General features: G+C 37.0%; 2 protein-coding genes across 4 annotated transcripts in view; one reads left to right on the top strand and one right to left on the bottom strand.

Moving 5' to 3' along the window:
• Positions 1 to 418: 418 nt before the first annotated feature.
• LOC123705003 (putative serine protease K12H4.7) lies at positions 419 to 7,680 on the bottom strand. 2 transcript variants are annotated; one of them, XM_045653542.1, is made up of 10 exons: positions 7,276 to 7,680; positions 6,989 to 7,176; positions 6,674 to 6,912; positions 6,452 to 6,587; positions 6,089 to 6,236; positions 5,841 to 6,006; positions 5,530 to 5,662; positions 2,020 to 2,189; positions 1,688 to 1,840; positions 419 to 1,463 (listed from the first exon to the last, which is right to left on the bottom strand). In XM_045653542.1, the coding sequence occupies exons 1-9, from the start codon at positions 7,474 to 7,476 to the stop codon at positions 1,728 to 1,730; spliced, it is 1,494 nt and encodes a 497-aa protein (XP_045509498.1). In that variant the 5' UTR covers positions 7,477 to 7,680; the 3' UTR covers positions 419 to 1,463; positions 1,688 to 1,727. The 2 variants fall into 2 exon arrangements, with proteins under 2 accessions (XP_045509498.1, XP_045509497.1); XM_045653541.1 differs by having other exon boundaries at positions 419 to 1,472; positions 7,276 to 7,679.
• A 7,167-nt stretch (positions 7,681 to 14,847) lies between these two features.
• The window catches only part of LOC123705000, a 70,210-nt gene continuing 57,065 nt past the window's right edge, over positions 14,848 to 27,992 (top strand). For both annotated transcript variants that reach the window (XM_045653537.1, XM_045653536.1), the window contains exon 1: positions 14,848 to 15,635. In XM_045653537.1, coding sequence (XP_045509493.1) covers positions 15,434 to 15,635 — 202 coding nt within the window. In that variant the 5' untranslated portion in view covers positions 14,848 to 15,433. The remainder of the gene's footprint in view (positions 15,636 to 27,992) is intronic.

The raw sequence follows: 27,992 nt of genomic DNA, 5'->3' as shown, positions 1-27,992 counted from the left end.
GTTTCAATAATTTTGTATAATCAGTCTTAAATAATAAATCACACACACACGTCATAATCTTGGAGAATTGCACGACGATGCGAAGCATCAGAGAGTGCTTTACGATCGAAAAATTTACAGTTAACTGTCTTTGGTTAAAGGCAAATTGAAAAAACTCATCACTTTTTTTACCCCTTACTGTTGGATTATGGACAGTAATTTATCATTATATATTTTATAAAAAAGTTCTATATCAAAAAAGACTTGATGTTTTATGTGTGTATAGTGTAGTCTTTATTTTAAAAGTTGGCAAAATTATGTCTCTAATTTTAAACTATAGTGAATTAAGTTTTAAGGTTTTCCAATAATTACCTACTTTAAGTTATTCTGTCGATAGGGAGAAATTGGTCTCATGGGGCTTAAAATAAAACAGCATTCATTCACACCAATATATTTATTGAAAGTCTTACGACTAGTTACAATATAGCATAAAATAGGCCAATCACATACGAAAGGCGTATAAAAAGCGGCCCCTGATTACAGGACCGCATACAAAATAGAAACTTGGCTCGACATCTCTAAATATCACCAAGTCGAAGATAGTATCAGTGAGATATAGGATAAATTATAACACAAGTATTTAAATGGTGAATAATTCGGTAATTATTCACTTCTTTCAGAAAGAGAAGGAAAAGGTTTGAAAACTTCCCGATTTGGCCCTTGGGAATACATAACTACATCGCATCGGTTAAATACTTGTGTTCCTATGCTAAAGACTAATAATATGTATGACGTATTTACGTGTCATGGCTTACAAAGACGCCAAGTACACATCCTATACTATAGTATTACAATAGTAATTAGTGCAAATAAAGATTAAACAAATAAGATTCCTGTATGTCGTACACTCAGTGCGCGCTTAAACTAAGTAAACCTTAAAACAAAATATAAATTCTTCCTTACTAGCTAGCCAGCCGAGCTTTGCTCGTCACCAACAAAATTACCCTTATACCCATATTTCAAACGTAAATCTCCATCCCGATATAAACCACAACTTTGGCAAATCTAGCAATAGCCTTCCCAACAAAAATCGAGATCTATAAGTGAGTACTTAAATTGAGCATGTGATGATCAACTAAGACAAATCTTAAATACTAGGATTACAATATTCTTATCTTGTAAATAAACCACTGTGAGAAAACACTTAAAATATATCCAAAAAGCTGAAGCGAGAGGAACGTTTAAAAAGCGTCATTGTCCATAGCACTGTGTGCCGCCACTTTACGAATAGAAAGTGTCGAATGGATTAATAATTATCCATTACATGATCCTCCGATGGTGAAGCTGGCGTCAGTAATCCCGCATGAAGCGATCACTGAAAACGTCGGCCATAGCGAAGGAGAGAATCAACATCGAGTGCGGTATGAAGCAGATGGCAATTATCTGAGAGAGCTTGCCCCTGTGCCTGAATCTGTCCAGGAAACCTAGAAAATCTGATTCATTAATTGCAGAACACACGTTTTCGGTATAAAATAATTTGTATAGCGTTCAATTTAGTGTCTTCGATATCCTTTATGTTTTAAAGGCAGGCAACGCATTTACAGAGGCCCTTCCTCTATAGATATCCATGAGTTGCGGCGGAGATACGCAATCACGCGACTCAATAGCTCAGTAGCCCATTGACATAAAACAATCATAAATATAATACCTAGCAGGCCGTCCGTGTGTGTGTCCTCGGGGTACAAAGGTCAGGGCAGCTGGAGCCAGTCGGCCAGCTGGTTCTGGATGGCGATGCGCGCGCGCACCAGCTCGGGCAGGTCCTCATCGCGGGGTGGGTACATGTCAGCGCAGTGGGCAGTTCCTGAAGTACACAGTTTATTGCTTTACAAACAAGTAAACAAATATACAAATTATGGTATAATAGAGTTAAAACATTTTAATCCTCTTCTTTATCCATTTAGAAGATGACCCTTTAAAAAGAAGCCAAAACTTTATCAAAAACAATTTTTATTAAAACTAGAAACAAATGCGAGTTTTCACCTTTCACGTAGATAGCGGGAGCGTCGATATGCTGAGTACTTGTGATTCCGAGAGCGTGCCACGGATCGATGGAACCATGAACATACATGACCCTGGACGCAGTTATACCAAGACCGCCGTACTCATTGTTCGTCCAAGCTACACTGTTTGCAATGAACTTTTCATCGAATCTGAAATAAATGATTTAATCATGAGTTTTTTAAGCAAAACAAATGCTTTCTTTTAAGGCTATGCAATTCACATAAATAAAATATAAAAATGGAACCAAAGCGCATCTCTGTAGAACACCAAGACTCTCTATGAAATCTATACATATAATAAATCTGTAGAAGGGTCAATTCTGTACATTGAAAATATTGAAAAAATAAATAGCAGGGGTGTTACTGGATCGATACCAAGCCCAAATATGTGATTAAAAAAATTTTTGTCTGTCTGTCTGTCTGTCTGTCTGTATGTTCAGGCATCACGTGAAAACTAACGGTTTGATTTCGATGAAACTTGGTATAATTATACCTTATTATCCTGGGCATAAAATAGGATACTTTTTATCCCGGAAAAATACGTAGAAAAAAAAAATCTTAATTTTTCCGCGCGGACGGAGTCGCGGGCGGAAGCTAGTTATTAATAAATCCTGCATTTTCAAATTATTAAATCCAGTAAGTAGAACCTTAATTTAAAATATTGGTGTGATGATACTGAACATTTAATCTTGTAGTGACGGCATTTGACTATGTAGAATATTACACAAGAGAGTAAAATGTTCTACATAGTCAAATGCTTTACATAAAACAAAGACGAAAATCGACATACTTTGTGTTAAATAAGTCGCAGGGATAGCCGAACGATGAAGTTTAATTGTAAACTAGCAGTTCATTACTTAATTAGAAAACGTTATTTTTACTATGGAATATGGATACTATGATAGTTAAGATAAAGTAAATCCAAAAAAAAATCCCTATTCAGTGACTCCTAATAAAAATTTCGTAAAAAAAATTAAGTGACCAATTATGAAAACAGTATTTGATTAGCATAGTATGCTGTTCAAGCTCTCCCTAATAAGCTATTTTCTTAAATAAGCATTAAATGTTTTGTTAGTATTTTTAAATTTAATTATAAAGTAAACAATTGCGTTACAGATCAAAGTTCTTGGTAAATACATAGTAACTGCGTACATTTAAAAGAATTTCGTTGATTTCTTAATAATTTTCATCGAACAAACATTAGACAAAGACTCGATATCTTCTCGAACGTAAATCGATTCTATCTCGAGGTCCTTGCGTTTCCATAGCAATATCAAAATGGCCGAAGTCAGCACTGCGCATGTCCGAACTACCGCGCAAGTACCGATGGCCTAGAACATTCGAATATATACGAGATGCAACAGGAATGCATGAGTGTTGTGTTATGAATGTATTGATTTATTGCACACAGGCACATCTCGGAGCGGTAGGTAATGCAGGATACCCATTGCGCATAGGACCAATTCATGATTGATCAGTTTTCCAGACATCACGTTCTGACCGGCGCAGACTAACTTATTGATGACCTGCTATCGAGATGCAAATATCAAGAACTTTCGTATGGAAATTTTCCAGCGTGTTCGAATGCGATTTTGCCATCCTGCATGTTTTCGAATCTTTGTGATTTGTATAACATGGTTTACGATTATTTTGAATTATAGATTGCAATTAAACGACTCATAAATACTAATTAAGCAATATTTTATTCAACATTTCGAGATTAAATTTTTGGACAGCAAAGACTTATTATTTTGCGAAACAGGCGATTATTTCTGCATTTGGGGCAACAATATTTTTTTAGTATAGAAAATGCCTATTAGTTTCTTTAGAAACTTTTTAGATATGAATACATAATTGTATAAAACTTTTATTGATACAAAAATTTCATTAGTAAACTAAAGTTGGGTAACTGGTAGGTGTATGATAATATTTGACGTGGTACATACTACCTGATATGCTTTTACCGACTTGAAAAAAGGAGGAGTTTCTCAATTCGCCTGTACTTTTTTTAAGCGGATTTTATTTTTTTGTTTATCTCAAATATTTTTATTATGGCAGACTGGCCAAATGAAAATTCGCACTAAATTTGCACTCTTCAATTATTTTGCTCGCTTTTAAACAGAACGTAAATGATTACCCTTTCTAAAATAAAGAGTTTTAGTCATGTTAACCCACATGTTAACCATAACAATTTTGATTGTGAAGTTTGTCTCATAGAAGTATGTTATAATTCGAACATCTCTAAGGGCACTACAAGGAATTTTACTGTCCGGCATTCCGATTTTTTACGGTTCGGTATGGCACGCCATTAATCTAAATCTTATCTAAATACTAGCTTGTGCACTATACGTAATTTTACTGTCCAACATTTCACTTTTCCCTATTTCGGATGGTTTTTTGTGTCTACGAGTCATTGTTTTCGAATGCCCACTTGCTTGGATTTTACTCTTTTTACTGCATATTCCAATTGAAAGCAAGCTCTTGTTTTACTTTCTTTTAGCTGGCAATGTGATTTGAAATGTCGGTATTATTATTTTTGTATACATTGACCTATAATTATTATTTAAGTAAGTGTTAGTAAGTTAAAGTTCAAGTGGGAATATCTTTAGCTCCTCGTCACCGATTTTAAAAAAATAAGTGAAACGTGTATTTAAAATCTCTTACGGAACTTTACTTTTTATTATAACGAAGTATTTCATTTTATATATATTTTACTCGTTTCTTGTAAACAATCATTTATGATAGCATTATACCGCCAAACTTCCTTGTACCGCACTGATCCGAGTAAAAACGGACAGGTGCACAAGCCACTTCATCGGTTTTTTCATGCCACACCGGACCGTAAAAAATCGGAATGCCGGACGGTAAAATTCCTTGTAGTGCACAAACGCCCTAAGGAAATTGATAAGTCGCGTAGGTATAACTACCCACAAATAATTATATTCCTCGACGTCTCGACGGGGGTTGCTTTTCTTTGTCAATATTTATAAGGAATATTGATATTGAAGATTGCTTTCAAGTTATAAGAAATCTCTCTTTTCAACATTTTATAAAATTAATTGGAATATTTCTATGGCTCCCGCTATGAAAAGAACGTACTTTAATGTTATCGGTAATTTATGATATTGCAAATTCTTTTAATAATCATACCTATTAATTATGCGTTGTAAAGAAATTCTTTGGCGTAACATAATATATGTACATACATTTTAATGATAACAATTATTTAAATAGCGTTCGCGTGTTATTTCGAGACCAGTAACTTTTTTAATTTCAATACAATTTCGCTAATCGCTTTGCACAATTGCAACTTTTTTAGATCACAAAAAAAGTTAATTCATAAAAATTACGATTTTTTGAAGAAACCCATTAGAAATAATAGACAATTGTCATACATAAAATGTTACAAAGTACATACAGTTAAAAATACAAATGCAATAAGTATACCTGGAAGAAAAGTACATAGAGATAATTACGAAGAATAACTTACTTGTCACCGAAGATATCTTCACACTGCTTTATAAAGAATTCCAGCGGGAATTCATCGCCGAACAGTTCCACCTCTGCAGTCGATGTCTGGTAAAAGCCGAACTCGGTGCAAGTCTGGTACATCCACTGGCGTCCTGGGACAAAGGAAAATACCTTCAAATTCTAACCAAATTAAAAAAAATACATAAATCACACGGGAGAGGGGAAAATAAAGTTCGCAATAATACCATCGCAATTGCATTTTAAAAATCGCATTTTAAACCTCTTTTTAATTATTTTTTTTTATTAAAATGTCGCATTTCCCAAACCCACCTCCTTCAGTCGCAGAATAAGACATGTTCCTAAGCTCTTGAATCATGTTATCGTAGCTGTAGTCTAAGCAAGTTTGGTTGGACATGTCCAGAATAATTGAGTTGAATTTACCCACTTGAATGTATATGTTTGATTCATTTTGTTCCTCGACCAACATATCACAAATCTGTAACAAGTTATTTGGTTAGTACATATATATAATATTTGTAAAGCATTGTAAAAAGAGTAACAATAAAATGACATTATACCGTATTGATAGTGAAATTCTTCATTTTCTTATCTTGGCTGATACGGTTGTCTTCATTGTATTGAACAAGTTCGGCGAAATCATCAGCGATGCTGTTGAAAAAGTTCTTTTTGTCGTCCTCTGAGGCTTCCTTTAGCGGTTTGCATGTTCTAAAAAATAAAAAATATTTATAGAAAATTTGTTAAAAATAGTATACAGACAAAGAAAGTTTATCAGTATAGTAAAAGTTGTATGTAGAGTAGAGTGTAAAGGTCATTGATAAATATATTTAATATTAGTTATGCTCTCATTACTGTTATGATAATAACATCTATTAAAACAACTGCATGACACAATTTCAATTCGTTATTGCTTGTTACAATACCTAAATTCTTGATCAAGATGTTCCGGATTTGTTGTCATCAACGTAATAATTTGTTCATGTGCATCTTTTATTCTGTTCACACATTCAGAGCTTGCGGTCTTTTCCGTAATAGCGTCGGCTACCACTTCATAATACTCTGAAAATAAGATAGATATTAATATTTCATGAAAAAATTAATATATAAAAAATAATTTATTAAACTTTTATATAGAGTGATCTTACCCATGAAGTTCAATTTTGCCAACAAAGGTCCACTTGAAGAAATAGCAGCATGTACTAGATGAGGATATTTTATCCTCAGCCAGGCAACTAGCGACCCTGGGTATGAGCCACCAAAAGCCACCCATTTCACTTTAGTTGTATCAAAACCATACTTGGCGTTCATTGCATTGATGAAGTTGGCTATGTCTGCGAGAGCTTGAGACGAAGAGAGATATTGCAAGTTTTTTGTGCTGATATCCCTGAAAAAAAGATTTATATGAGAAATTATAATTATAGGCAAAGTAATAAGAGGCATATATAAAATAATATATATACTTAGTAGGGCGACTCTCTCCATAATAGCGATGTTCCAGCATGATACATACAGCTTTAAACTTCTCTGCGTATTCGACCCACGATCCCTTGACCATCCACTTCGCGTCCGCGGGCCCCTCCCCGCCCACCATGAGGAAAACGGGGCCCGGGTTATTTGCATCGTAGAAGGAATCATTCACATAGTACCTCTGAAAATACATTTTTATTGTAGATCACAACATACATAATTTAATTTAAAATGATAAATATAGGAGCAAACAATTAAACTTAGTTGAAAATACACTTACTTGTTTCCATGTTCTCAAATCAGTAGGGGAAGCATGATCGAGTTTCTGTTGAAACCACCGAGCTCGTGGTAGGGGATGGCCTACATCTTTTACTGGGAGCCCCAAATTACCACCCTTTCCCCGGCCTAAGCGAAACTGTTTACTTCCGCTTACCAAAAGGGCCGGTAACAAAACAACGTAAATAAAAAATAAACGAGACATTATAGTCTAAATAAAAAATCGATATGAATTTAAAATGAATCGCATTTGTAACGTTTCATTAAAATAATCAGAGAATCAAGAATATCTAAAGAGATTGACTATTGACCCAAGAATTATTTATATTAATTTAAATAAATTCCAACGGAGCAGACGTCTATCTAGGCAGAGGTGGGCAGAGTCAATCACAGGAGTCAATACCCGATATAAATCACCATAGAACACTAGTACTCCTAGCGGACACAGAGCAAGTAATATAGTAGAGTGCTTGTCACAGAGCGTCAGCGTGCTTGTGCCCAAAGAGAATACGATAGACAGAGAAACTAATAGACCCAATGACGATACCTTTCTCACTTACGCAAGAAAGAGAGCGAAAATACCATTACAAATGCATAAGACAAAGACACAAATACTCTATTTTTTGTCCCTTATTGCGTAACCTGTTTTTTCAAGGTCAGCAATTTGAGTTGCGAAACAAACTTTGACAGTTCGTGCCTTCATCGTGCTTGGTGTTCGAATTTTGGATATTAAGTATTTAGTTAAAAATCGATATGTTACAGTCAAAACCCTGAACCAGTCAATAACGTTATTGACCGGTAAAATCAGTTAATAAGGATATTGACTAAGGGCATCGGTTAATATCCTTATTAACTGATTTTATCTGATTAAACCAGTTAATAATGTTATTGACTAAAGGCATCGGTCAATATCCTTATTAACTGATTTTAAGTCGAGACATCTAGTCAATATAGGTTTTAACCGACGTGCCCAGTCAAAACTCATAAAAAGTTAAGGACGTTAGTGAAATTATACTAGAAAATCATTTAAAAAGGTTCATAAAACTTTTTAAACTTTTTTATATTTAAGAGTTTTATGTTTTATTAATTAATTCGGGGTATTGTTTGTAAACTGTAACCGCGCGAGAATACGTGCCCCAAAATATTTTTGAAGATGGCAATTGTGTTTTAATAACAACTAGGTTTCCGCCCGCAGCTTCGCCCCCGCAGTCAAAGAAAAACCGCATAGTTCCCGTTTCCGTGGGATTTCCGGGATTGCGTTAGTTTCTGATTTGACGGAGTGACCTGCAGGTGTACTTCGAAGACTGCTACTGGATCTAATAGACGAGTAGAGCTAGGAATGCCGAGTTTGGACTCGTTTTGTTAGTTATGTCGAGACCTTACCTCCGGACTTGATGGAGTGACCTGCAGGTGTACTTCGAAGACTGCTACTGGAACCATTATACGAGTAGAGCTAGGTGTGCCGAGTTTGGGCTCGTTTTGTTAGTTATGTTGAGACCTTACCTCCGGACTTGATGGAGTGACCTGCAGGTGTACTTCGAAGACTGCTACTGGAACTAATAGACGAGTAGAGCTAGGTGTGCCGAGTTTGGGCTCGTTTTGTTAGTTATGTCGAGACCTTACCTCCGGACTTGATGGAGTGACTTGCAGGTGTACTTCGGAGACTGCTACTGGAACTAATAGACGAGTAGAGCTATGTGTGCCAAGTTTGGGATCGTTTTGTTAGTTATGTTGAGACCTTACCTCCGGACTTGATGGAGTGACCAGCAGGTACTAATAAAACGTACTAGCTCTACTTGTATAATAGTTCCAGTAGCAGTCTTCGAAGTACACCTGCAGGTCACTCCATCAAGTCCGGAGGTAAGGTCTCAACGTAACTAACAAAACGAACCCAAACTCGGCACACCTAGCTCTACTCGTATAATAGTTCCAGTAGCAATCTTCGAAGTACACCTGCAGGTCATTCCATCAATTCCGGAGGTAAGGTCTCAACGTAACTAACAAAACGAGCCCAAACTCGGCACACATAGCTCTACTCGTCTCTTAGTTCCAGTAGCAGTCTTCGAAGTAAACCTGCAGGTCACTCCGTCAAGTCCGGAGGTAAGATCTCAACGTTACTAACAAAACGAGCCCAAACTCGGCACACCTTGCTCTACTCGTCTATTAGTTCCAGTAGCAGTCTTCGAAGTACACCTGCAGGTCACTCCATCAAGTCCGGAGGTAAGGTCTCAACGTAACTAACAAAACGATCCCAAACTCGGCACACCTAGCTCTACTCGTCTATTAGTTCCAGTAGCAGTCTTCGAAGTACACCTGCAGGTCACTCTGTCAAGTCCGGAGGTAAGGTCTCAACATAACTAACAAAACGAGCCCAAACTCGGCACACCTAGCTCTACTCGTATAATAGTTCCAGTAGCAGTCTTCGAAGTACACCTGCAGGTCATTCCATCAATTCCGGAGGTAAGGTCTCAACGTAACTAACAAAACGAGCCCAAACTCGGCACACATAGCTCCACTCGTATAATAGTTCCAGTAGCAGTCTTCGAAGTACCCCTGCAGATCATTCCATCAAGTCCGGAGGTAAGGTCTCGACATAACTAACAAAACGAGTCCAAACTCGGCATTCCTAGCTCTACTCGTCTATTAGATCCAGTAGCAGTCTTCGAAGTACACCTGCAGGTCACTCCGTCAAATTAGAAACTAACGCAATCCCGGAAATCCCACGGGAACGGGAACTATGCGGTTTTTCTTTGACTGCGCGGGCGTAGCTGCGGGCGGAAACCTAGTTGTTATTAAAACACAATTGCCATCTTCAAAAATATTTTGGGACACGTATTCTCGCGCGGTTGCAGTTTACAAACAATGCCCCGAATTAATTAATAAAACATAAAACTCTTAAATATAAAAAAGTTTAAAAAGTTTTATGAACCTTTTTAAATGATTTTCTAGTATAATTTCACTAACGTCCTTAACTTTTTATGAGTTTTGACTGGGCACGTCGGTTAAAACCTATATTGACAAGATGTCTCGACTTAAAATCAGTTAATAAGGATATTGACCGATGCCCTTAGTCAATAACGTTATTAACTGGTTTAATCAGATAAAATCAGTTAATAAGGATATTGACCGATGCCCTTAGTCAATAACGTTATTAACTGGTTTAATCAGATAAAATCAGTTAATAAGGATATTAACCGATGCCCTTAGTCAATATCCTTATTAACTGATTTTACCGGTCAATAACGTTATTGACTGGTTCAGGGTTTTGACTGTAACAGATACGAGTACATTGAAAAGACAGTGAAATTATCCTAATATAGACATCGAAGTAAATAGAATGGTGCGTTGTCGTGTTATTTCATGTTTAAGCGACAGTGAGAAGAAAATTGCCGAATTACCGACTATAACGGTAAAAATAGTGACATCCTTGAATTCTTTGAAAATTTATATCTCGTAATAACTTTGTGGTTAGAATGTGGTATTTTTGTCACATGTAGACCTCAGTTCAAGGCTTCTTTTGGTACTAAACAGAGCTTCTACTAACGCCTGCATATAATATAAAAAAATAAAAACGAAAATCAGTAAAAATTACAATACTTTCGCCTGTATCAACAATATCGAAAATTTCATAAAGGGATAATTTGCGCCTGTAATCACTACATAATAATTATATGAGCAACTTTTTTTTTTATACGAATTTATTTAGCTCAGTCGGCCGCGAAAATTCCAATATTTTAAATGTTTTTTTTTTTTTTTAAATCGTGTTTTTGAAACAAAACTCTGGGTATTCTACTCGTGCATTTAAAAAGAGAAGCTCCTTAGGTATTTCCACTAAAACAAGAATGTCACTTTTTCGGGCCTTCAAACATATTATAGTGCGACGTCCTCTCTGTCCAGTAGCACGGAAAGCACTGGACCGATTGGTGCGGTCCGGTGGTGTGGCGTGTCCCGCGTGTCGATCGCACCGCACGAGTGCGGTGGTGCTGGCGGACCAAGTTCGTACGTCTATTATACAAGTTATACATTGACAAACTATCTTTGTCTCAGTCGCGGTTACAGAGTACCTTTGTCTATTAGTTTCTCTGTCTACGATACAAATACTACGTAAGGGCGTATTCAGAAATAAAGCTTGAAACTTATAAGCGCTTATCGGCGCTTGTCAACGCTGCGCTGGTTCGTTCTACACAAAGGAAGCAGGTTGAAACAGACCATAACAAATTTTATATGGCGCTGACAAGCGCTTGTTGAAGCTTGTCGGAACTTGTCGGCGCCGATCAGCGCTTATCGGCGCATGTTCATATATTTTCCTGCGCGGGTTACCAGCGCTGACAAGCGCCGATAAGCGCTTATAAGCGCTTATAAGTTTCAAGCTTTCTTTCTGAATACGCCCTGAAGAGACGGGACTACCCGTAGAGATAAAAATAAACTTCAGAAACGTCAAAACAAGGCTAGGTTAGAATAGCCAACATAACAACTTCTAGTGTCTGACAGAGCTACCAACATAAGTGCATAATGCTGTGCAGGCTGTACTGCCTACCCTCGATATCGATAATATCTGGTATGACTGTCAACTGCAATTGTCTTTGCCCCCTTTCTACTTTCTCCTGTCTCCGTGGTTCGTGGTGTAATGTCGTGTGCGCACAATGTAGTTTGTAATAAAGTATTATAAAAATAAAGATAATTTATCAGCATCCACAAGTTGTGTTTCAATATACAATTATTTCAACAAATTTACTTGCACTTTGGTTAAAGAAATTTGTTATTGTCGTTTAATTAAATGTGAAATAAAAGAAACGCGTACAAAGAACCATTTATTTATTTATTCATTATAAAATATACCCATCAGTCCAGTTGGAATGCTTTCCACTCACAAATTTCAACTGATGTAGTTTTTCAATGGGTAAATAAGCAAGATCCTCATCCTCTTTTCCTGTCATTTTCACCCATTATTTACACCTGAAAATGAAATGTGTCGACGATGATTATTTATTTAGGAGTTATCTTCTTCTTAATATATATAAATCTCGTGTCACAATGTTTGTCCTCAATGGACTCCTAAACCACTTAACCGATTATAATAAAATTCGCACACCATGTGCAGTTCGATCCAACTTGAGAGATAGGATAGTTTAAAGCACAAAGCGGGCGAAGCCGCGGGCGGAAAGCTAGTACATATATATGTATATATCTACTACTGAAACTGTTTTCCTGTCCATTGATAATATTAAATCACATCAATAGTAATGTATAAGTAATGTATTCTATACCAATAAAGCTGAAGAGTTTGTTTGAACGCACATAATGTTTCAGCAACTAGATCGATTTATAAATTTCTTTCACAGTTGGACGTGATCCAGTGCAGCTAGAATATTATGTGCACTACGAGCGACGCCGGGCGGACCACTAGTTATACAAATAAAGTATTGAAATTGCAGACTTTGATTTATTATATTACAGTACTTACTCCAAAATTAATAATGCGCATGCAGATCTTCGCTAATTGTCGTATTTCCAAAATCACCCGAATCATTGAATCATAAGAGCCCTAAACAAAGCACTTGCATTTTACACCTTGTTCAAAAGAAATAGAAGTCAAGACGGTAGCTTGTCAGTCAAAAAATTCAAAAATTCGTCAGTCGTCTTTAAATATTGGTGGTGACTGCACGTGTTCTCTCTGTGTGGAATTATATAGAGCTGCTATTCATACCCTTCTTGGTTATGTTTTTAATTGAATTGAATTAATCGATGAAATGATTATTTACACAGGTGATAGCAGTAGGGAAAATGAAAATGAAGAAGAGCATAATGAAAGTTCCGATGTATCTACAATGTCAGAAATAAAGATAATCCTTGATTTTGATTTTTTTTGGCGTGATAACGTCTTTAAAATCGTTTTAGTCGGGTGACATGTTCAGAAAATTGTGTCACACCAAAACCTCACGAGCGCGATTGCAGGTATAACTAGAGAGAGACGGACCGATCTCCCGTCTCATCTCAAGCGCTGCCACTGCATTATGATATCACGTTAACATCTCGATCGTAAACCTACTTTACAAACAACCAATTTTTTTTTGTAATTTTTATTGTGGAATGATATATATTCATCATTACAGTAGGTACTCTGTAAATACTTTTGAACTGAGATTTTAATGATTAGATTTCTATGTAATAAACACACTTTCACATTTATAATATTAAAATAATATTAAAGTAGGATGCTCTTTGTGAAGTAAAACATTGTGAGGAAAACGGCATGTCCAAGAACCTTATTTATTTGGCACTTTTAATACATACAATATTTTTATTTTTATGGTACTTATTTTTTGGCTTCCACAGGCAGTTTTCACTCTGATAGAGCTCAATAAATTTAAATGTTTCCTCGTTACTCATATTGTTCGCCATTTTGTCAAGTTAGGTGTTAATTCGCCGCAAGAAAAAAACGTGCACTCATAATCGCTGCTACAGTCAAACTGATCGCGCGGCCAATGTGTGGATGGTGCGTCAAGCTTGCGACAAGCGTCCTTTGATGTTCCGACACCGCGCGCTGGCCAACGTTCAAATACCTACCACCAACGCGCAAAACGCCCGTTCTACACATAGACAAGTGCATGTGCCAACGCGCTTGCCAACGCGTTGGCCTATGTGTAGTGCCGGCATTACACGTTAATTTTCATACCGAAATCTCTAGTGTATTGTCGCCTCTACACATAGGCCAGCGCATTCGCCAACGCGCTGGCGGTGCGCTTGCAAACACGCTTGTGAGTAATCCACACATTGGAAGGTCGTTCAGTATGGTTTGGTTCGAGCCAATGTGCGGACGGATTCAAAATGGATGTAACAACATTGACATGATTTTAAAAGAGCAACTATGGAGTTTCTTGCCGGTTCTTCTCCATAGATACTGCTTTCCGAATCGGTGGTAAATGTTAAAAATATTTATGTAATGACGATTCGAAAGTGCTACTTAAAGTAGTCTAATTGAATAAATAAATGTTTGAGTTTGAGTTTGACTTTAAATGTTTCCTCGTTACTCATATTGTTCGCCATTTTGTCAAGTTAGGTATTAATTCGCCGCAAGAAAAAAACGTGCACTCCTGATCGCTGCTACAGTCAAACTGATAGCGCGCCGCGCGGCCAATGTGTGGATTGTGCGCCAAGCTTGCGACAAGTGTCCTTTGATGATGCCGACACCGCGCGGCAAGCTCGCAAGCGCGCTGGCCAACGTTCAAATACCTACCACCAACGCGCAAAACGCCCGTTCTACACATAGACAAGTGCATGTGATTCCTTATTCATTGGTGCCAACGCGCTTGCCAACGCGTTGGCCTATGTGTAGTGCCGGCATGTGGCCGGCATATTATGATAATATGTTTAAGCTTCTTGGTTTGCTCTGTGTGTGTCTTCAGTCTACTGTCAAATTTCAAATGGCGGCTGGCCGCTGGCGCCACCACAGATCTAGTACAAGTTGTAGTAGATCTGTGGGCGCCACAGAGCAAGTAATATGCTGGCGCTTGTCAATGCGACACAGCCTGTGATTGTGAAGTGTGGACACAGCCTCTGAGATTTTTGCCGGTAAAACATAGCACAAATTTTCCAGTGTTTTTATTTGAAAAAAGCTAGGAAATTAAATGAACATTTAGTTAGATTCCTGAACAATGTTTTTTTTTTAATTGTGTACATTGTGAAGTACGTTTATAAGTACGTTTTAACGATTTCAAGTCGCGTTAAAATCAATACTATTTAATTTTAGTGATAATTTTTCATTTTATTGGGTGATTTATATGAACGGTAGTGAGTTGACTTTCTTGTCTGGTACGGTATCAAAGACTCATAATATGGACTATGATATTATATCAAATCGATAACTAACTATAAAACGTGAAGTGCACTACAGATTCTTGGACTATTTTCTGGCGAGGTTGGTTAAAAGTCCCTCCCCGCGCATGTTCCGCCCCCGCTCTTTCGACTTGCGTTTGGTAAACCCTGTGGGTGCAGTAACTGCTCCAGTGCTGTCTAGAACACACCAGGTGCATAGTGCGCGCTCAAAGTCCTAAACAATTTCATTTTGAGTCAAATAGTCTTCAACACTTGTTGCTGGTCGCCCGATTAACTCGCAACTCCGCTTGAAATGTTAATCTGCCCTGGGACATAGTTTTCTCATCATGGATAATAGAGACGAACAGGCCAGAGACAAGCCGGGTGATCCTGGGCCATCTGGTTCCGGAATTGATACATCCAAGAGAACTCGCATTATAAATAATGGATCTAGTAGTAGTCATTCAACATCCTCATCTGACAATGACTCCCGGATGTCCCCACCGCAAAGAAAAAGACAGAAGAAATCACTCCGGTCACCATTACAATGTAAGTACCAATTCTATCGCATTATCTAATATCCTTGTAACTGTTTACAATCAACAAGTTGAACTTTTGTTGTATCAATAATTTCAGCTATTAAACATGTTTTTTTTTGTAAGGATTATATATTATAGGATTTGGGCGAGGACAATATTCGATGGTTTGGTGAGGCAGATGTATGGTCTAATAATGTATCTTAGTTTCCTGTGTTACTAAATTTTAATACATTTTTCAGTAAACAATAAGTACCAAAGTTATTCCTATTTAGACATCACATGGCTACCATACATTATCAGGATTAGGATTTTAAACAACCCATAATTTTAAGTAACACCTTCACCGAAGGAGGAGGTTCTCAATTTAACTGTAATTTTTCTGGGTTTCTTTCCTCAGAGACAACTAACAGTGATTTATGGGATCATGTCTCATACTACAAATACTTAAATTTCTTTAAAAATTCTTTAAAATAATTCAATAACAATAAAATCATATTCAATCCTTTCAATTGCAAAAAATATTTACCATTACAATATCAGCACTTGAACCAAAGGGTTTCTAAAATGCATTGTCATGTTTTTGAACCCAGTTTCACCCATTGCACCCGCTTATTGATGACCAAAGACATCTATCTGGCTCCTGATCAGGGATTGGCAATAAGATTTTTCTCTCAAGATCTTATTGCCAAGATGTTCACATACATTGAGTCTTTAAATACTCTCGCTTATGAGTATTTAATTGAAACCTCTCTATTCAACCGACTTCCAAAAAGGAGAAGGTTCTCAATTGAACTTTTTTTATTTTTTATTTAATGCCAGGTCCAGACTGGTGAAACGTAACATGCAGTGTAACATTCTGCCCTTCATTGCATGTTCGCTGCAAGCGTGGACGCATAGCGCGCTCTAACGCGCATTCACTACGAACCTCCCGTATTCATGTTCCTTGCCCCTTTGTGTTCGTCGAAAAACCGACAAATCACGGATCGCTCCGCGCGCGGCTTGTATTGCTCGTAGCATGCGCGTGTAATGCACAATTCGCGCGCGCAAGACGTCCAAACTATGAGAAATTGTTACAAAGTGTGTTACCTTTTCATGATACATTGCAGCAATGTGGACGGTGAATTCTTTCATTGCATGTTACATTTCATGTTACGTTTCACCAGTCTGGACCCGGCATTAGCTGGTGCCGACCCATGTGTGTCATTTCAATTTGCTTTGTTCATCAGAACAATACAAATTATCAAATTTGAAGGAGGTATAGTGTTTTTTTTTAAATTAAACAGGATTTTGCTCAAATAAGACTTTTTTCACTAATCAACAACCTTCATAACCTAATAATTCTGTCCACCAGTTACAAATTTTGAAATAAAGGAGCTTTTAATATTTTAACAATATCAATACCATTTTTAATAATTATGAAAAAAAAAAAACTATTTCATCCATACTAATCTTTTCTAATATATAAAAATCTCGTGTCACAATGTTTGTCCTCAATGGACTCCTAAACCACTTAACCGATTATAATAAAATTCGCACACCATGTGCAGTTCGATCCAACTTGAGAGATAGGATAGTTTAAATCTCAAATCGTTTTAGAGAAAGCGGGCGAAGCCGCGGGCGGTAAGCTAGTAATATTATAAATGCGAAAGTAACTCTGTCTGTCTGTCTGTCTGTTACTCAATCACGCCTTAACTACTGAACCAATTTGCATGAAATTTGGTATAGAGATATTTTGATACCCGAGAAAGGACATACTTAACCTAGTCTATATCTATTCATTCATTCATTCATATATATATAAAGCTACACTACCACTGACTGACTCACTGACTGACATCGGTTTTCTCGGAAACTACGGGAAAAGTTGGGGGGATTTTGACGTGATCGTGTAGAGGTGCTCCCAGTGACAACCGGAAAAATATAGCGATCTCGATCATCTTCGAAAACCAAGTGGACCCCTGGAGGTGCGCAAAAACGGTGGTACCTGGAGGGGGGGTGTCTGAACAAAAAATGCTCAGAACTGGTGGCGATTACCAGGGGAGGTGGAAAAATGGGGATTTTCGCGAAAACAAGATGGCCGCCGTACTTTGCCAAAATCGCCGTTTATGAATCCTTACGTCTCAAATTTGGCACACGTGTTCTATTCGAGCCGGCGAATCGATCGGTGCCCCGTTCGAGTGGCTCCGGGCCCCAGTTTCCAACTTTCATACAACGTAAACTCCAACGGCCTGCGGAAACGGTGCGAGTTGGGTTGGGGGTCCCGGAACTAAAAATGATCACCACCCTAGGACGCTACCAGGGAGCCATAGTGGGACGCTCGATTTTGGAATTTTTCCATTTTTGGCGCAAACATAAAAACGTAAATTTAGACGAGGTGGTGCAATGGAGAAATACACTCTTACCACGTTTGTACTCGCCAAGCTCCCAGGATATCCAGAAAAATCCGAAATCCTAAACTTTCTCACAGCCCGCGGAGACGGTCAACGGCCCGCGCAAACGGTAGCAGCTACATCTGGGGTGCTCGAACTAAACTTGTAGTAGACCTCGAGCAATTACCACAGATAGTGAAAAAAAATCAAAATGGCGGAAAAAATGGCCGCCGCCATACAAATTCTAAAACGGCCATCGCTGGGCCGATCACGCTGAAACTTGGCGCAGGGGCTTTAATCGAGCCTCACATTGAGTTGGCATACTCATAATCGAGTTTCCATCGCTGGTTTCCGAGTTTCATACAACGCAAAATTCGACGGCTCTCTGAAACGGCGCAAGATAGGTGGGGGGTGTAGAACTAAAAAATGATCAGGAAGATGGGGTGCTACCAAGGCAATCGAGAAATTTCAAATTGGACGCAATTTTTTTTCAAAAAATGGCCAATTTTTCAAAGCAAGATGGTGGCGCCGGTTCCGTCACGATCGGTCTCAAAATTGACTTCTGTGCTCTGAATGGTCAGATTTACAAAACTGCATACTCAGAATTTCTCTCCGACCCCCGGTTTCCATTATCCATATATCACGAAATTCAACGGCTCTCTGAACTGGTGGCACTTAGGTTGGCGTCACCAAGGTAAAAAATGTTTAAAAACTTGGTCCGCTTCCAGGCACATAAAAATTTTTGCTAAAAAGCGAAATTTTTTTTTTCGAAAATTTTGTATGGAAATTTCCATAGTAGGATGGGTAATTGAATAGCATCGGCAAAAGACGGCACTGCGGGCTGCTTGCTGCCCGCGCACCGCGCAACTTCGAGGGTTGACAGCCTCCCGGAGTAGAAAATATTTATTAACTTTTGAACTAACGCACGAGCCAAGCGAGCGAAGCAAGCGAGTCGCGGCAGCGGCCGGCCTAAATATTCAAATAGGTAGCAAGGAGCGAAGCGACGAGCGTGTTAGGTTAACTCTTGAACAGTTTATTATGAAAAGTCACTGCCCGCTATCGATAAGACGTTTAAAAAATTTAACAACATTTGAATAAGTAATTTATAAGCAGTTTCGACTGACTGTAGAATCGCTGTTAGCAGATGTTACAAATGGAAAGGAAATTCGAATGCATTTTCAAATGACTGAAGATTTCTGCCCTGGGATGAGACGCGAGCTGCTTGCAGCTCGCGCACCACGCAACCTCGAAGGTGGACAGCCCCCCGGAATAGAAAATATTTTAATGGGGAATTTATACTTGCATTACCGACTGACTGTAGAATCGCTGTTAGGAGATGTAACAAATGGATAGGAAATTCGAATGCATTTTCAAATGACTGAAGATTTCTGCCCTGGGATGCTTCGCGGGCTGCTTTGTAGCCCGCGCACTACGCTCCCTCGAAGGTGGACAGCCTCCCGGAGTGGAAAATACTTGAATGGGGAATTTATAAGCATTAACGACTGACTGTAGAATCGCTGTTAGCAGATGTAACAAATGGACAGAAAATTCGAATATATTTTCAAATGACTGCCCTATTGCTTCAACCCAGGGGCAAAAGGGGCTCGCGGGCTGCTTGCAGCCCGCGCACAACGCACCAGCTAGTACATATAATAAATCTGTAGAAGAGTCAATTCTGTACATTAAAAATATTGAAAAAATAAATACCAGGGGGTGTTACTGGATCGATACCAAACCCAAATATGTGTTTAAAAATTTTTTTGTCTGTCTGTCTGTCTGTCTGTCTGTCTGTATGTTCAGGCATCACGTGAAAACTAACGGTTTGATTTCGATGAAACTTGGTATAATTATACCTTATTATCCTGGGCGTAAAATAGGATACTTTTTATCCTGTAAAAATACGTAGAAAAAAATTAATCTTAATTATTCAGTTTTATCCATAGACGTTGTTCTGTAGAACCGCGAACACACGTTGCATATTATTATAGGCCTAGCCGTATTTGGGTCCAATAGATATTTATAAGATGTCATTGTCAGAGTTACTCAAAATGGAGAAATAAACTAGTCCATTGAAAAGTTACATTTGGGGTTGCGTTTTTTAGAGGACGCAATTTTATTTTTTTGATGTGTAGGGGGGATCAGTGAGAAGCTAAAACCAAGTTTGTGGGGTCGCCACCCTTGTCCCACGGCCACCATCTTGAAAATAGCGGTTGATATGGTTTTTATGACATATCTCTTAAACTAATTATCTGATAAAAAAAATTGTTAACATTATTTGTTGCAAATTATATTCTCTACAACTTTGGTCCAGTGACTTATTGTCATAGAACTACAAATAAAAAAGTTTTAAGCGAAAATGTTCAGAAATTAGAGATATTTATATTTTTCAGTAAAACTTTTTTTATCATTTTACGACGAAAGCATATCAGACCATTTTTGTAGATTGTTTTTCGAGGAACAACTTTTACATACAACATTTTTTCATTAAGTAAATAGCTAAGGTTTCACAGCGCTCCGAAGTGAGTACTATTTTTCAGTACTCTTACGTCATCATATTTTTGACTAGCTTCCGCCCGCGACTCCGTCCGCGCGGATGTCGGTCTTCGCGTGGATGGTTTATTTCTCCATTTTGAACTGGGAAGACGTTTCTCACTAAATTAATATTAGACGATCATGATTCACTCCAGTCCAAACAGCAAATAAGCAGACTTCTCGTTCTGCAACGTTGAGTTGTCCCTGAATTTGGAAAAAATAGTCATGATTCTTATCTATGACAAAAGTGTTATTTTTTTGCATTGTATTTCAAATATTAATTTTTTTATTTTTAACCGCATCTTCCGCATTCATGTCTTTTGCCGGAATTAGACATTTAACTTCTACTTACTAGTCCCATTTTCCCTTCTTGATATGGGAATGTATAAAGTAAATTTTTTAGATACATATTTCTCGTTATACTTTTAAAAAGTTATTATTGTCATTTTGCTCATTAGGTAAAGTAATTTCGATATCAGTTTTAAGTTCTTTGATACCTGCAATAATAACGTCATAATCGCCTGCATATAATTATCGATTACACCCTGTATACAATCCACCATCCACATTCATAATGTTTTCCTGTCCTCCTCTCCTTTACATTTTAAATGAGTAAATCTGCTACCACTGAAGGATGTTTCATTGTGATCAGCAAATTTTCACCACTGTTGTCGATTATTTGTTTTTCATTTTTAATCAGCAATTGGGAACCATCAGTTTTGTTTTTTGCAAATTGGTGATGTACCCTAACAATACGTCGAAAAGGGAAAGCATCAACGAATTATCGTTTTCGTCCTCTTTTTTATTCTTCGCGTCTCTGTTACTTATGTTTGTTTAGTTCTCAACAACCATTGAATTTTCTATGTTATTGTGATCTTCCATTACATCTGAGTTTTGATGATGTGATGATAATCCATTCGTTTTAATATTGGTAGGTACTTAGAGTTGGTGGACTAAACTAGAAATGGTAGACTAAATTGTCAGCGCGTCTGTAAGATCAGAATATAAAACCAACATCCTGTATTTAAGTTACAAAATAAATAAACAAACAACATGCCGCTACGTTCAAAGTGACTAGAAGAAAAAATTGAAACACCTCGACATATTTGGAATTTTGGAGTAAACAAATCATTTTCCCCGTATGTCCCAAGTTCAAGTTCTCAATACAAGTTTATATTATGTTTCGTATTTCTCAAACAAAAAAAAAATTATACTATAGGTAAACCAGAATCTGATGGCAATTGGGGAAATCAAAATTTTGAGTGTGCAACCCTAGGGAAAATGGACTGACCTATCTTGATACTGCTTATTTTTTATTTTGTCCTCAACATCATTAGTCACATTACATAAGTGAACAATACTGTACCAAATAATGAGATATCCACTTAATATTTTGTAGGCACTACTTACATGTATAATATACATATTACTTTTATCTATGTAATACATATTATTATTTACACATACCTATATTTGTATATTCATTATCATTAAGCCATGTAAAAATATGGATGTAATGATAATGCAGATCAAAACTAGATAATGCTAATATTTTTTTTTATAAAATAAAATAACAATAAAATAAAATAAAACTATGTTTATTTTCGTAAGTATTAACAGATACTCAAATAATTATAAAATTGACTTGGACAGCTTGGACTTGACGCATAGCCGTATTGGAAACTCCTGTAATAAGTTTTCATAAAATTATATTGTAATCAAAAAACAATATTATAGTTAGTTACCTACTTATAATATTTTTAATTTTAAGTATCAAAACGGGTAAGTCCAATTTACCAATAAAATATTCAAAATTGAAAATTGTGATGTGTTTGACCCTTCTTCATCGAATGTTTTTCTATACACATTATAAACAACACCTCTTGCTTGTGATCGCAGCGGCTTTTTCGACATCTTCGAAGATTTTTTAGACAAAATCCTAAAAATTATTCAAGAATTGCAAAGAAGACAAATAATTTGACAACCATTTTGATAGTTGTCAAATAAAATTGCCATATGAAAATCTTTTATTTCTTAAATATAAATATGCCATCAGATTCTGGTAGACCTATACACTGGTCATCAAAAAAATCGACCCACCTGCATTTTTACGGAAAATTGCGGTTTTCTCACAAACTAAAGAAAAAATTTGTTTGTGAACTGAACTGATTAATTAAACTTGCATATTTACACGAATATAAACACATAAATTCATTAACATCATAAAAAAATTGTCAATTTCGAATAAAGATCAAAATCCTCAATTTTCAGCATTTCCTTTATTTAATTTCAAATGCAGTTTATTTTTATTCATGAAACCTATGATCATGTTTCCTTCGAATTTATACTCAGTACTTTCTCTTCTTTCTGGAATGATAGCCTGCGTTCACCATTTTAAAGAAACAATCAAGATTTTGATGGTCTCTTGAGGAATTCGTTATCATTCTTCCCTCATGGCAGTTTTCAGGTCTCCTATTGTTGTAGGGGCGGAATTACGAGCTCTAAGCTTTATTTTTTAATTGTCCCACATGTGCTCTGTAGGTTTTAAATCGAGGCTTTTTGCTAACCAGAGTGTAACTCTAATGCGGACCTCTTCTAAATACTGGATCACGATTCGCTCTACGTGTTTCCGAGCATTATCATGCATAGACTCAAAGTTTTTGCAAATACAGCCGGCATATTACACCATATGATAGTCCAAAACCTCGGTGATGTATTGAACAGCATTTAATGAGCATCTTTTTATCGTCAAGCTCCGTGCGTCTTTTCAAAGAATTGCCACTGTAGAACTTTACAGAGCCTCCATCATAATCGACCGTTTCCCTTATCTAGCACTGAACAAATCGTTCATCTGGTCATCGCATGACATAAAGACGTCTATCAGCACCATATAAAGTCATTCGCATCTTGTCACTCAAAAGTACTGACTCCCATTGGCCTATAGTCCAGTTTACGTGATTTCGAGTCAATTGAAGTCTGGTTTGTCGATGAGCTGTGGCTGATTGTAGCCCTGTTTCTGGCTTGTGTGGTCATGGATTCTACTCCCAAAGTCTTCACAGTTCTGTTATTTATACCCATCTCCTTATCTTCACGCAGGCGTCACTAGAGATCTACACCAGACAGATGTCGATTTTGTTGATTACATTATCTAGGGGTCGTCCCTTTGAGTTGCCACCCTATTTCTTGCAGATCAATATTTTCATCGATACTGCCCAATCTCTAAAAACCTTTGGTAAACTCACCGAACTGCAAAACAGCTCAAATTTTACTTTTTAGCCACGGCAAGTTGACATAACCCCAGTTTTAGTAGAGCCACAGTTTGGGCCCCCTCAGCTACAGTAGTATACATTATTTTGAGACAAAATTTATCTAAACTACAGCATCAATTATTAAACTTAACGTTATGAACAAGAGATCCCGAAAAAAGCCATTTTTGAACTGGGAACACGGGCATCATTTGTCCCGCCGTAAACCGGCAAATCAACACTGTACAGTATTTCTGTATAAAAATTTGTTAAGAATCTTTAAGTGCAGTAAAATTTATGACAAACATAATGATTAACATATTATCAGACCCTTACAACAAAATACAACAATATAAGACGACTTATTTGTGAAATAATCGATAAATAGCTAACATAGTGTAGGTGGGTCGATTTTTTTGATGACCAGTGTATAAGATTTATAAGCTTACTTTAGTTTTAAAGAAATATACATCCCTTTACTGACACCCCATAAAATAACGAAATTGTTGCCAATCACCTTTGGTTTCATTAACTTTATGTTCAAAGATAATTTTTTTTCTAGTAGTTAAACGCATATTTTTTTCGTTTATTTTCCATATCGAAATCAAATGTTTAAAAATACGAATATTTGCACAAAACGAATATAAAAATAATCAATTAAAAAAAATATTAAATTTAATGAAGTAGAACAACTTTCACTTCGGTATGAAGGAAAATCGAGCGTAGAGCACACGTCAGAACGCTCCGGCCCAAGGAGCGCGACTAAAGAAATTCGCTAGGATTTTTCCTACTTATTTTAAATATTTTTTTTTTATATTTAAAGAATTATCAAAATTAAAAAAAAAATTTTTTTAAAGGATTAATACTCATTGGTCTTCAACCAACTCGAATAAATTAATGGAAGAAATAACTTTTAGCAGTATTTATCAACAGTTTTTTGTAAGGCAAAAAATGGGAAATTTAATGAATTTATAACGTTCTAATTAGGAAAATCATAAGTTTTTCGGCAATTGTATTCAGCAGATTTTAATTACGACTATATAAGGATAATAATGCGCTGATCAAATTGTATAAATTGTAATCGGTTGCAACGTAGTGAGTGCACAAACTTAGCTCGAAATGTCTTTGGGGGAAAGAGACTTATCTTGAAGGCCTGATTAAGGTAACATAAAGTAACTTTATAAATGTGAAAAAATTCACGCGCATTGCGTATATGTATAACACTAATTGATAAACAAGAAAAAAAAATTCAGTTTATCATTTCAATAGCCGGGAAAAAATTGTCAAATAACTTGTTGAAAACGCAATTTTGCTAGACTGCAGCCTTAAGAATATAGACCGGGAGATATTGACACAAAATTTCCAGTCATTTGTAACAGGATGGCGGTTCTACAGGGGTCGTAGTACGCAATGACAAAAATAAAAATGATGGTGTGAACGCTGGTACCGGCGGCTTAGTCGCGTGGGCGTTAGTCGAACTCATCAGAAAAATAGCGAAAATCAAACGATTTGTAACACAAAAATTTTAGAATTTACCGATAGCCCATAAAAAAGAAGTAGGCGGTAGTGTCATGCCATACTTTTCCGGTGTGACTTACAGCCCGCCATACCGACGCGATTGTGTTGATTTAAAAAAAAAACAATTCAACCATTTGTACCAGGCTAACTTTTGCACAGGTAACCATCGTCGTGTAGCCATTTACGAAAATCGCCATGCCATACTTTTCGGACGATTCCAAATGGTCGCCATACCGCCGAAAATCTGCAATTTTTTTTCTCGCCGAACCATTTGGCATTATTTAGCATTTAGCATTTGCGTTTTCCTAGAGCCGCTAATGTTTTAACTAGTGATGTATTTGTTGATGATATCTGCACCGATGCTGCTAATGAAAAGGAAGCATTGATACTGCGCGATGAGCTTATTGATATTCTCAAGGCGGGTGGTTATGAATTGAGGAAATGGTTATCGAATTCGCAAGCTGTTCTTGCAGGTTTACCTGAAAATCACTAACAGGATCCTTATATTTTTCAGAATACGGATAATCCGGACGCCATCGCTGTTTTAGGGGTTCAGTATCAACCTATTTCAGATGTATTTACATTTCGAGTTCAAGGATTAATATTAGAGGAATTTTCGCTTGGACTGATAGTCAGATTGTTCTTGCGTGGTTGCAAGCATCAGTCCATGCTTTAGAAGTTTTTGTTACGAATCGGGTTTCGCAAATTCAGCAATCGGTTGCTGTTTTAGAGTGGAGACATGTGCCAGGGGATATTAATCCCGCTGATTGTGCATCTCGCGGTTGTGAGGCTCCAGTTTTATTGAATCATTCGTTGTGGTGGGGCCCTGGTTGGCTGTTCCAACCAGAGAATTGCTGCCCTCAAGCTTCTATTAAGCTTATTGAGCCTCTTCCGCGTTTGAAGGTCCTTTCGGTTATAAAGGAGCTTGCACAGAATTAGATTATATATTAATATAGATTGTTTATTAACGCGGTTTCGTTCGTTAGATAAAAGAGTTAGGTGAAACGGTTCTCACCTTCGGTATTTTGTAAGATTAAGGTTGTACTTAATTCCAGGCCACTATGTCCTATTTTATCGGACCCAAATGACCTGGAGGTTTTGACTCCAGGACATTTTTTGATTGGGGGTCCACTTAATGCGCTCCCTGAATATCCATTTGAGGATACTCCGGTTAATCGGCTCTCACGTTTTGAACTGCTGCAACAACTTTCTCAGAGTTTTTGGAAACGGTTTAATTTAGAATATCTTCATTTGTTGCAGTAGCGTGTTCGCTGGACAGATAAAACGGATCCACCAAAGGTCGGTGACCTCGTCCCAGTTAAAGAGATGAATATGCCCCAACTGTCTTGGAGACGTGGTCGAATTTTGCGGCTATTCCTAGGCGCGGACGGTATTCCGCGAGTTGCAGAGGTCCTGGTAGGAAATTCTGTCCTTAAAAGAGCTGTTGCGGGCTTATCGCGGCTACCCGTTATGTAGGTTCTATCCTTATCCTCTGGTTTTTGACTCAGTCAGGTTTTGCCTGACTGGGACGGGGGAATGTTCGGAATAGATAGAAGCAATTAATAGGTAAATAAGATAGCGAAAGACGCGATGTATTCAATTGGTGAGGAGAATACCTCACTTGGTGAGGGAGCGGCATTCGCATTCGGTTATTGTTAGTAGTTTGGAGTCTGCCGACCGCGCCGCGCGTGACAAGTCAAATCGGCCTCCACGGAAGATAGTTATCTGTCGAGCGCATCGGGAGCGTATAATCGGCCCACGGTGTTTTTAATTGTTTTTAATATAGTTGGGAATTCGAGATATTGATAGTAATCGCGCTGACCGCGAGTTTTTTAAGTGTGAAGTGAATGGCGACGTCGTGTGCCTAGCTGTAACGTGGTGACGTATATTCATCGTAAATTGTATCTTTTGTATTAATATTTTATTACCTATTATTCCCGTAATTATAGTTTTTCCTCCCCAAGGGGCCCCTATTGTTGTTATACTAATTGACTGACCGACACACCACATATTAATGGAAGCAGAGTACGTGGCTTCAGGCATGTACTCAGAATGTATTTAACTATTGTTTTTATAATATGGTAGCAGAGCAAAATAAATAATATACAGGATATATTTAAAAACATAGCAATATATTTTTAGTTTTCCATTCTTACATTTTGACTGCGGCTATATTATTTCTAACACATACTGTATGTTTTGTTGAAATGCAAAATAGTTTTTTATGTGATTTTTCAAAACGTACAGGGTCATTTCTTTCATACAACGTTGCGAATGTTAAGCATGTGATTACTGATAAGAAGTATAATAATATGTATAATGCCAAATAACAAGCTATTATTAAATGTATTTATCAGTGCATAGGATTTCTATAACAAAACAAGATACATACTACATAACTATCTTATATCTTTGAATATCTTTGAAAATTCTCTCTTGTCAACGTTGATACCTCCTATACGATTAGTAGGGATTAGAAGAATTTCTTCTTTCTCTGAGTAATAAAAATTGAGTTCATGTATGTATTTTAATTATTAATTATTTATCGAAGAATCATGGCATAAAATAATATGGATGCATCGACAAAATGCGACGATATTTTGGTAAACTAAAGATTACTTTACTAAAATTAAAATTGAAATAACGTGTACTTGTTGTAAGAATTTATTTTTATTACATTGTTATATTATTATACTTAATACA

This window comes from Colias croceus, chromosome Z, assembly GCF_905220415.1.
Source record: "Colias croceus chromosome Z, ilColCroc2.1".
NCBI lineage: Eukaryota > Metazoa > Arthropoda > Insecta > Lepidoptera > Pieridae > Colias > Colias croceus.
Note: the sequence above shows the minus strand (reverse complement) of the source record. Positions and strands in the feature narration are given on the sequence as shown.

Bases quoted from the DNA above. Each gene is read 5' to 3' on its own strand.
- LOC123705003 (XM_045653542.1), bottom strand. From the start codon at position 7,476: ATGTCTCGTTTATTTTTTATTTACGTTGTTTTGTTACCGGCCCTTTTG. The intron at 6,588-6,673 runs GTAAGATCACTC...TCTTATTTTCAG, and splicing joins GGCAAAATTGAACTTCATGG to AGTATTATGAAGTGGTAGCC. The intron at 1,841-2,019 runs GTGAAAACTCGC...TGTGTACTTCAG, and splicing joins TCCCGCTATCTACGTGAAAG to GAACTGCCCACTGCGCTGAC.